Here is an 11,500-nt window from a genome sequence, read left to right as displayed (position 1 = left end):
ATCGCTTAAAGTGCTGATTTTAATCTTGAAATTGTATCATGTATGTCAGCAGGTATTTTAGTAATTATTCTAGAATTTGACACCAGTTGAAGGTATTATTTTTTTTTCATATGTGTATAAATGTAATAACTGATTAAAGGTTTCTAAGCCATAAAAGGTGTTCTCTTCTTCAGCGCTGTACACACATCTAAAGGCAACGACTGAAGAAATGTTCTGGAAATATATGATGATTTTGGCTTTAATTAGTACAGCCTGTATTAGTAAAGTCATCTATTCTTTACAGGCTTTGCTAATCTATGCCAGAATCAGCAAAACATTGGATGCTAAGAATAGAAAGCTTAGTGGAATGGTTTACTTAATGTGTCCTTTGTGTTTGTGTTAATATCATGCTGTCTTTGTTATTAGATTATGTATGTTTTTAACTGCCTTAATCAAAAATAAGGGGCTAAGGCTACCCTAATTTGAATCAGTTTAACTGTAAGAGTTGTTTGGAGTGAACATTAGAATAATAATAATAATTACACTTAATTAACAAAAGGACATCTGAGATCATATATTTAAGAAGGTACAAGAGCCTGATAATTAACAGCATCACTCAGTCACTACTGGTTAAAAATAGTTATATTTTTTCTAGTATCCCCTCAGGTCAAATAAGTAATATACAGTTTTTCCTGCTTAGATCTTCTTGAATCTGCTATCCTCCAAAATGCCCCCACCCCCCCCCCAAAAAAAACAATAAAAAACAATAAAAACAATAACGAATACAGTCTTACATTAACGTTTGCACTGCTGAATATCATTTCGGACAAAAATAAAAAACATTGGGCTTTTTCACTCATATTCAAATTATCACATGCCCACAATGGCTTTGAAATGATTCTATGCTTGCTGTCTTTTTACCAGTGTGTTTGTAGTGATGAACCGGCTGTCTTCAAAGATGTTATATTGAAGATTGGTCCAAACCCATCCTGTCAACAATTAAACTACACTTTGTTTTTTTCTTGTGTTTCTTGTTTTTCCAGATGTTCAATTACAGCAATGAATCAGACTTACAGGTCTGATCCTGCCCACCACTTCACTGGTAACCCTTCTGGTATGAGAGACCATCATTCCAGCTCAGTCTGACAAAAAATGCACGATTACTCTTTAATTGAGATTAAATGTGGCTATTATGAATAACCAGTGAGCTCTCTGTGTATAAACTAAAAACTTCATTATTCTGTGTTTGTCAGGTGGCTCTTATCATGAGTTGTCCAATTACTGGAATCTGCATAACATTAGTAATTTCTCAAAAAAAGGAAGAAACATTCCTGAGTCACCAGTTAACATGACCTTCCAGCTACCTGAAGAGGAATTTGATCCATTGGGAGGTCATACTGTGTGGCAGGTAACACATTTGATACAAGCTTTAGCTTTAACTTTTGTTTTCAACATATTTTCCATAGTAAACATTTTAATGGTTCAAATAATATTTAATATTTAATCATATTTATATGAAATCCGTTTGTTACATTGTGAGTTGCTGAAGTTTCTTACTTTCCATTAATGACCCTGATGGAGAAACTACATGGTCAAACATTTCTTATGTAGTTTGAGCCAAATGTTCTAACACTACTGACTGTTATCTGAATCATTAGGATTTGTTTAACCTTCCTTCAAAACAAAATAGAGAATACAGTATTTTGATTTAACAACTATATTCTGAGTGTGATATCCTCCTAACTACTTTATTTGGTTATTTCTCCTCTTCATTTTCAGGTCATCATCATTGTCTTCCTTACTGGATCCCTTTCTTTGGTCACTGTTGTCGGCAACATCCTGGTTTTAGTGTCATTCAAGATAAATAAGACTCTGAAGACAGTTAACAACTACTACCTTCTCAGTCTGGCATTTGCTGACTTGACCATTGGCACGTTGTCAATGAATCTGTATACCACCTACATCATCATGGGTCAGTGGGCTCTTGGGCCTGTAGTTTGTGACTTGTGGCTTGCAATAGACTATGTGGCCAGCAATGCCTCTGTCATGAACCTTCTCGTCATCAGCTTTGACAGGTAGCTGAAGATATTTTACTTTCTTTTAATGACTGTATGGCTTTGTTTGCAGGAAGTACTTTATAAGAATACATTTACTCCTGCATGAATGTGACTAATGTGACTCCTACTATGGTACTAAGACCAGTGGCAGTTCTGCCATTATTGCCTCCCCTTCTGTTGCCTACAAACAAATTAATGCAGGAAATTTAAATTCTGTAACAGAATAAAATAAAGTTTCACATAATACAAATTGTCTAAGCAGCAGGTTGGGACACCAACTGCCCGTATCAAAAACCCAATATTTAAATAGCTCTGCAAAACACTAAAAAAGTAAGTCTCTGTTTATAATATTTGCTTTATTACTTTTTGTGTCCCCTTAGGTATTTCTCTGTGACCAGACCTTTGACTTATCGGGCCAAACGTACAACCAAACGAGCTATGACCATGATTGGACTAGCCTGGTCCATCTCTTTCATTCTTTGGGCCCCAGCTATACTGTTCTGGCAGTACATTGTGGGTGAACGCACTGTTCAGCCAAACGAGTGCTACATCCAGTTTTTGTCTGAGCCCATAATTACCTTCTGCACTGCTATTGCTGCGTTCTACTTGCCAGTGAGCATCATGGCAATTTTGTTTTGGAAGATCTACCAGGAGACAGAGAAAAGAGCTAAAGATGTACAAGGTCTCAAGGGATCTGGATCAGGCACCAACCTGAGTCAGGTTCAGAACCAGCACAATGGCAGTGGAAAGGATGCAATTAACAGCCAGAGAATATCGTTAACCATGCTGCGCCAGATAAGCTCCCAGAGCGTCAGCAGTAGTGAAATATGTCTGTCTTCTCCAGAGAGAAACAGGACAACCAGTTCCAGGTTGGGACCAGGGGTGGAAAACCAAAAGTGCTGTGGAGCATTGTGCTTTCAATTTCCAGCTTTCTGGACTCATCCTTATGCATCTAACAGGTCCTTCAACACAACAACAAGTACAGTAGATGAGACAGAGCGCAGTAGTAATGATGGCTTTAACAGCAATATGGTTGGTGCTTCTGGGGACCAAACTGCTTCAGAGGTAGAAGCTGAAAAGGCAGAACGCTTAGAGTCTACAATTGGTAGGACACTCTAATGTTAAGTCAATTTTGTATTTGTATGTTTCTTAGAAATATAACTCATATAAAAATGTCTTTAATTTCTTAAACTGGTGTTTTGTCCTTTTTTTCTCAGTGTCTCCAGATCCAGTGAAGTCCAAAAAGGCAACTATAAGCAAGAACCAACAACATTATGCAAGCATCAAAGGTCAAAAGGGGTCAGATTATGTTAATGACTCATCTTCACTTGACCAATCAGTTGCTAAGGCAAGCAAAGATGCTGCACTGGCCAAACGATTCGCCTCAAAAGCAAAAATAGAGAGCAATAAGCGCAAGAACGAAAAAAAAGCAAATGAAAAGAAAGCAGCAAGAACTCTGAGTGCCATCTTGTTTGCCTTCATAACCACATGGCTGCCATACAATATAATGGTACTGGTCAACACTTTCTGCCAGGACTGTATTCCAGAATCTCTGTGGGCTCTCGGGTACTGGTTGTGTTATGTTAACAGCACAGTAAACCCTATGTGCTACGCTCTGTGTAACAAGACCTTTCGGACGACTTTCAGAGATATATTAATATGTCAGTGGAATCAAAACATAAACAAACCTACATTTCAACAGCGGCAGGCTGTTGCTTTCCGGAAGGACCCCAGATAGAGTGTAATACTAGATTAAACCACCAGGAAGAGATATTATTAAGTTAAGATGCATTCATTAACAAGGATCACATAAACTTTTCCTCTCTGGAAAAATCACTGACCTATTTTTTTTCTTTCCTATCTAAATTTGTTCAGGTTAGCTGATTTTACCTAAACATGTTGGAAATGATTACAGCCAGTACCAGATGTACTGATTTTGATATGTCTAATTTTGGCAATCAGTTTCAGATGGATTGATTGTAATCCTGGATAAATAAGTGTGATCCAGTGTCAGTGTGAGGCAGGTAATTCAACAGCTTTTGGTCAATTTGTTTTTTTTTTAAATATATTTTTTTAACCTGACAGTTTGCAACTTGCAACTAGCTTTACATTAGTGTTTTGTTTTTAATTATTTTTATAAATATAAATATTCTGCTCCTAAGACAACAACCTCTGTTTAAAAGGAGAAAGTAATAGTCATCCACGTCTACTGTGTCTTAAAAGTAAGTGAAGAAACTTAGAGTAATGCCGTGAGCAAGCTAAATGGTTTATCACTTTATTTGCTCTCTAACATTTAAAATCTTCCTGTGGTTCCCCGAAGTGCAAGTGTCCTCTGAACAATGACTGCACATGATTTGAGACAAGAGGACATGCAGGATGCAACACCACACATTCAACCTCAGAGGACTGAGGAGAGAGACACTCTGACCTTAATAACTATCTGCAGAGATGCTAGCAACCTTCATAAAAACATAATCTGGAAAAAGTGTTTCTCATCATTTGTGATCAGATCCAGCACAGCTCTGTGGAATTGTTCTTAGGAACAATTCAATTCAATTCAAATGTCGTCTCAGGGCACTTTACAAAGTCAGTTCAATCAAATCATACAGAATTTAGGTCAGGTACATACATTCTAAATAATCCTAACTATCTTATTAATCCTAAACTATCAAACAGTGCAGTCAGATTCAGCTTATTGTTCAAATTGGTTAAAAGGTTTTCTATCGGAGGAAACTCAGCAGATTGCATCGAGTCAGTGACTTGCCGCAGTCACTCCTCCGGGATGAGCATGTAGAGACAGTGGACAGTCACTGGCGTTGACTTTGTAGCAATCTCTCATACTGAGCATGCATGTAGCAACAGTGGAGAGGAAAAACTCCCTTTTAACAGAAAGAAACCTCCAGCAGAACCAGAACCAGGCTCAGTGTGAACCATCTGCCACGACCGACTGGGGGTTTGAGAGAACAGAGCAGAGACACAAAGAGAACAAAGAAGCACTGATCCAGGAGTACTTTCTATAGGAAGGAAAAGTGAAACATTAATGATTGTAGCTCCTTTAGAGGATTCATCTAGGGAGAAAGACAGCTAAGCCGATTGATCCAGTTTTATATAGCAGCATAACTACAGAGATAGTTCAGGATAACCTAAGCCACTCTAACTGTAAGCTTTATCAAAAAGGAAAGTTTTAGGCCTAGCCTTAAATGTAGACAGGGTGTCTGCCTCACGGACTAAAACTGGGAGCTGGTTCCACAGGAGAGGAGCCTGATAACTAAAGGATCTGCCTCCCATTCTACTTCTAGAAACTTTAGGAACCACCAGTAAACCTGCAGTCTGAGAACAAAGTGCTCTGTTAGGAACATATGGAACAATCAGATCTCTGATGTATGATGGAACTAAATCATTAAGGGCTTTATATGTGAGGAGGAAAATTTGAAATTCTATTCTGGATTTAACAGGGAGCCAATGAAAGGAAGCTAAATTAGGAGAAATATGATCTCTCTTTTTAATTTTCATCAGAACTCTTGCTGCAGCATTTTGAATCAGCTGAAGGGTTTTAACTGCATTTTGTGGACATCCTGATAGTAAAGAATTACAATAGTCCAGCCTTGAAGTAACAAATGCATGGACTAGTTTTTCAGCATCACTCCTGGACAGGATATTTCTAATTTTGGCAATGTTCCGGAGGTGAAAGAAGGAAATCCTAGAAACCTGTTTAATATAGGATTTAAATGACATGTCCTGGTCAAAAATAACACCAAGGTTTTTTACTTTATTACCGGAGGTCAATTTAATGCCAAACACCTTCCATTCTGAAGAAATCATCCTTAAAACATCATGAACATCTGTAGAGTCACACTTGCAATGAAATCCATTTATTTCTTTAAAACTTCTAAATGCCATGTCATTAAGTTTTTCATAATTATTTTAGTGTTCATTTTGATATTAATGGGACTAGTTGCTATTCACTTTTACTATTTACTAGTTATTAAAATTAGAAAGTAATGCAATAATTTAATATCTTGTTAAAATATACACCTGAAAGTAAAAACATTTGAATATTTCTTTTTAATAGATGCTGCCTGCTTGTTTTCTGATTATGCCAAATGAAAAGCACAGTGGAGGCAAACATTTAAAGAGCTGCATGTGGCACATAAAAGGAAATTATATCAGATTGACTTATTTCAGGTTGTTGAAATGGGCTGAAACATTCAACATATAAACAGATTAAGGCAATGTTCAGCAGCTGGTTAGTTCCTCATATCACCAGATAGATGTGTGGTTTGTAGACACTGGAATGTGTGCGATCAGAAGAGTGTGGTTCTGTTGTTATTAAACATTGCTTAGCTGTTAACAGAGGTTCTTGTTCTTGCCTTAGATGCACTCATATCTAGCTGTTTTTGCACTGTTATACAGTGTTATGTAGTGCAGTATTTACAAGGTTTTTATTTAAACCAAATACTAGGAAAATATGAACAAACAGCTCTGTATAAAAGTCTGTAGCTGGTGGTCGGTGAAGACCCAGATCAATTCAAGTCTTATTTTAACTTGCTGTAACTAAGTCACCCTTCAGGAACATATGGATGAATAAAGTTGAAGCTGGAGAGGTTGAACTAACTATGAGATTATTGTAGTTCTTGGATCTTTAAATGAGTCTGATGTAAAAGCAGGATGCTCCCTTAACTGTAGATTCATATATTGGTCTGGTCTTGCGATTGAGTTTCCCGACAGAAAAATATATTTATATTTCAACAGATTCTGACTGGAGATGTCGTCTGGCTAAATAATATTTTAATATAGTGGTACGATGTTCTTATAGGTTACATTACCTGACAGAACAGCATCTCTATTGTTTAACACAATGGTAGGACGTCTTATTTGGTTGAGATATTGGACAAGGTCACCTGCTTTCTTTTTTTTACGTGTCTTTTTTGGCAAAGTATCGCTGAGAATTGTTGTCAGAGTGCCAAGAAGGAGACCAACAGACCTATTTTTACTAGTGGAGCATTATGGTTTACACTATAATGCTCTGCTTGATAGATATAAAGGAAACTTTTTTAGAAACTGATTTGGTATTATTTCAATTGCAATGCACACAGAGACGGAAATGAACAGGAAAACAAATAGAAGCAAGAAAGAGAGAGAAGTCAGGCAAAAAAGGAAAAAGAGAGAGAATAAAAAAAGAATAGAGGAGAGAAAGAAGGATTAGAATACAAGATACTAGAAGACTGCTTCTACACCTGTAGAAACATATATAAGGTTTCTCCATAAAAATATGCAATATTGAGTGTGAGCTACAGACTTGACCCCCTGAACCCGAGATAGACACAGAGGAGATCTGAGCCACATACATCCAAAGGCCCCCCAGAGCACAGAAACCCCAGATACTACCGCAATCCCACTAGAGAAGAGCAGAGCAGAGCCCCAGCGGAACCACCCAGCAGCCACAGTGGCGCCCCCACAGGCTCAACTGGCAGCTATGGACCCATAGACCCGAGACCCCGGGGCACATCACCCGGAACCAGAATCCGAACTGGAACCGCCGCCTAGATCCAAACAAAGCCTATCCCCACCCAAGGCAAACCACCCACTCCCACCCCAGAAGAAAACCTACACCCATCCCAATATTCAAACATCTCCCAGAACACACCCAGGTTGACTTCACCCCGCCCACTCCCACAGACCCTCTGCTCTGCCAGCAGAATTGACTCCTTGCAGGAGAGAGCACCTGCAATGACATGGTACCTCCCTGCCAGTTTAGGGGTTTCTAAGCCTGGCAATGCATCCAGGGCCTCCAGGCCCGCTAACCCTGGCCACATGCCCAACCAGGACCACAGCCTGGGGGCAACACACACCAAGAACCCCCGAGCCCACCCCAGACCTACCCAGGAGCAGAACGGCTAGCAGGCCAATAACCTATGTCTGCCGGCACTGGCCCCCCAAAAGCGTTGCATGCAGCCACCAGATGTCACCCCTGAGAGCCACCAAAGCCCCACCCTGGTGGGGCCACAGTCCCCGGTGCCAGGCACCCCTGTGATCGCAACCCAGGGACAACCCAGATGTCCCAAACCCAGATACCCCCCCATATCAGCAACAACGCCCCACAGGACGGAGCCAAAGGTTTCCCACCCCGACTAGGTGATGGAGCCAATTAAAGGAGCCCAGAGAGATTGATCGGATGTGGAGGCAGAGGATGTCTCCAGACATATGTAATCCAACAAAAGGTCTCTATACTGGTTTGTACTTAGAACATTTTTATTTTTCCAGTTCATGAGGATAGTTTTCTTAGCGATACATAAGGCAGTGAATACCATGTGATATGAATTAGTCTCCATGGTGACATCATCTAAGTTGTCCAACAAGCAAACTGAGGGGGAAATTGAAATACTACATCTCAGGCAGTCTTCTAATATACAGTACCAGAACCTCTGAACAGGTGTACATAACCATAGTGTGTGGATGTAATTGTCAGGTCTATTGCCTGTGCACTATAAGCAAGTATTAGATGATGCAAAACCCATCCTGAAGATCCGTTCATAGTGTACAGTGTATAGTGTACTCTATGAAGGACTTTATATTGTATTAATTGTAGACTGGGGTTACTAGTCATTTTAAAAGTTCTTAAACATATCTGAGACCAGAATGGTCAAAGTTGACTGACAAATCCAATTCCCATTTTGTAATAGGAAGGGAAATTGATTCATCTATTTTAGACAGTGTCCTGTATATTTTTGACAGTAATTTGGTGGAGTTGAAATTAAGGAACTCTAATACACTTGACGACATTTGTAACCCAATGTTATTGAGCCAAAATTTATTTTTTATCATAGATTTAATTTGTTGATTTTCTAAAAATGTATTCTTATCTATCTCACATTGTATAATTAATCTGTTAAATGGGATGAACTGAATTCGTTCAAATATATGTTCCAGGTATTCAATTCCTTTACTCTTCCAATCTGGAAAGTTTATCATATTATTTTTTTGTAGGATGTTAGGGTTGTTCAAGATGGGTGGACGTCTTCATGGGATTAGTGAAGACCCTGTCATTTTTAGATATCCCCACCATGCTGACAGAGAGGAGCTGATATTGAGGCTTTTAAAGCATACATGCTGTTTTATATTTGAGCTAATAAATGGTAGATCGGAAATCTTAATCTTATTCCATAATGTCTGTTCAACGTCTAGCCAGGGTTCGTCTAGAAGACTGTTTAAACCATTTTGAGATGTAATGTAGCCTGTTGGCTAAGAAGTAATGATGAAAGTTAGGCAGATCTAGCAATCCAACCTTTAGTTTTTTGTAGCGTTTTTAGGCTTATATGCAGGGGTTAATCTTTCCAAAGAAATTTAGTGATGGAGAAGTCCAGAGATCTAAACCAGTCAGAGGACGGTTTATTTGGGATAATTTAGAATAAGAACCCTGCCCATGAGTGATATGGGTAGAAATTTCCATCTATTAAAATCATCTTTAACTTTTTTTATAAGCGGGATGTGGTTTAGTTTTGTTAAATCTGCCAATCTAGGAGAAACATTAATACCCACACATGCAATATTCCCTGATTGCATTTGTGTATTAAGGGAATTGTGGAAAGAACAATTAATTGGAAAAACTGTAAACTTCACCCAATTTATAGAATAATCTGAAACTCTTGACAAAGGATTTATCAATCAAATTACATGAGAGAGAATGGTTTATTAATGCTGGAGAAAAAGTAAGATATCGTCCGCATAAAGACTGAGTTTATGTACAATATTCATTCATTTTATGCCTTTTATATCTTTAGTTTGCCTGATTGCTGCCGCTAGTGGTTTAATATTCAATAAAAATAGCAAATAATAAGGGGGAAAGTGGGCATCCCTGCCTGATGCCCATCTGAAGACAGAAGCTGGAAGATGTTTGTTTTGATACATGCTGCTGGGGAACTGTATAATATTTTTAACCAGTGCATGAAATAATTCACAAAATCAAATTTACTCAAGGTTGCAAACAAGAATTTTTAGTCAACTCCATCAAATGCCTTTTCTGCATCTAGAGATGATATTTTTATCTCAACATTTTTACTGTAGGAATTGTATATTAGATTAAGTAATCTGCATAAATTTGTGGATGAATGCCTCCCTTTTATAAAACCAGAAGGAGTAACTTTTTCTAGTCTTTTTGCGAGGCCTTTACAGATTATTTTAAAATCACCGTTAATAAGAGATGTGGGATGGTAGCTGGTAGGAAATATTGGATCTTTTCATGGTTTTAACAGGAGGGTAATGTTAGCAGAATTTATATTTAGCGGAAGTCTGCCATTTTCCTTGGTTTCCTGCAACATTCTGTGGAATGTTAGAGCCAAAATATTTTACAATTCATTGTAGAACTCTTTTAGAAATCCACCTGGGCCAGGAGTGTTTTTCTTGGGCATGCTTTTAATGGCTTCCTGGATTACCGCTGATGTCAGGACATTACTTGACTATATCATAATTTAAGAAGTGTTACTTTATCCAGAAATTGATCAATGTCGTTATCTAAGCTTTGTAAAAATCTCTGAAACTGCTGTTTATTCTTTCAGGATCCCCGTTACGTCTTTAACAGCAAATATAGTTGTATTTTTTCATGTATTTTTAGCTGGTTAGCTAAAAAACTACCTGATTTATTGTCATGTTCAAAATGTTCTCTTCAAAGTCTTTGTACTAAAAATTTTTTTTTTATTTTTTTTTCAATAATTTCATTTAATTCTAGTTTTGCTTTCTGTAGTTTGTCCAGCATATCCTCTTCTTGGGAAGCTTCTAACAGTTTAATAGTTTCTTCTAATTCCTTGAATATGTTTCTTTTCTTTTTTCTTCTTATGTGATGAGAATGAAATTATTTTACCTCTCATCACTGCTTTTCCTGCCTCCCAGAGAACAGATGTTGATGAACAAAGAGAGGTCATTAAAGCCCAAATGTGATGTCCACTCTTCTTTAAAATATTTGATAAAATTTTCATCCTAAGTAATGTGTTAAACCTCCAGTTTTTGTGTTGTGGGTTTTCTTTCTTATTTACTAGAGTTAAAGAGACAGGAGCATGATCGCTGGCAGATATAGGGGGTATTTCAGTGTCTGAGATGTCAGTCAACAACGAGCTGCTGACTAAGAAATAATCCAGATGAGAGTAAGAGTGATGGAGAAGTGATGTGAGAAGAAAGTATATTCTCTGCGGTTAGGGTGAAGAGATGCAACGCAAAGTCCATAATCCCTTATGTACTGTTTAACTATATTTATTGACTGCCAACTGCGCTCTCACCCTTCTACGTTACTTGTGGTCTATTTCTTTATTTAGACCAAAGTTGAGATCACCCCCGAAAAGAAGTGAGCATGTATTCAGACAGTGCAGAAAAAACATATGGAAGAATGGGGCATCAACAACATTTGGGGCATATATGCTGACAATACATAACTTTTGATTATGTATAGATATTTTTACTATTATAAATCTAAC

General features: G+C 37.9%; 1 protein-coding gene across 1 annotated transcript; it reads left to right on the top strand.

Annotated features, from left to right (window-relative positions):
- Nucleotides 1–917: 917 nt before the first annotated feature.
- chrm3b (cholinergic receptor, muscarinic 3b) lies at nt 918–4,050 on the top strand. Its single transcript, XM_047377721.1, has 5 exons — nt 918–1,093; nt 1,233–1,387; nt 1,759–2,054; nt 2,417–3,141; nt 3,254–4,050. Exons 1-5 carry the CDS (start codon nt 1,039–1,041, stop codon nt 3,772–3,774), a joined length of 1,752 nt encoding a protein of 583 aa, XP_047233677.1. The 5' UTR covers nt 918–1,038; the 3' UTR covers nt 3,775–4,050.
- Nucleotides 4,051–11,500: the final 7,450 nt, after the last annotated feature.

Source organism: Girardinichthys multiradiatus, chromosome 10 (assembly GCF_021462225.1).
Source record: "Girardinichthys multiradiatus isolate DD_20200921_A chromosome 10, DD_fGirMul_XY1, whole genome shotgun sequence".
In the NCBI taxonomy this organism is placed as follows: Eukaryota; Metazoa; Chordata; class Actinopteri; order Cyprinodontiformes; family Goodeidae; genus Girardinichthys; species Girardinichthys multiradiatus.
This window is presented reverse-complemented; position numbering and strand designations above follow the sequence as displayed.

What these genes read in the sequence shown, in the direction of transcription:
- chrm3b (XM_047377721.1), top strand. Translation starts at nt 1,039, where the DNA reads ATGAATCAGACTTACAGGTCTGATCCTGCCCACCACTTCACTGGTAAC. An exon ending in GAGGTCATACTGTGTGGCAG is followed by an intron (nt 1,388 to 1,758) that starts GTAACACATTTG and finishes CTTCATTTTCAG; the next exon opens with GTCATCATCATTGTCTTCCT. An exon ending in ACGCTTAGAGTCTACAATTG is followed by an intron (nt 3,142 to 3,253) that starts GTAGGACACTCT and finishes TTTTTTTCTCAG; the next exon opens with TGTCTCCAGATCCAGTGAAG.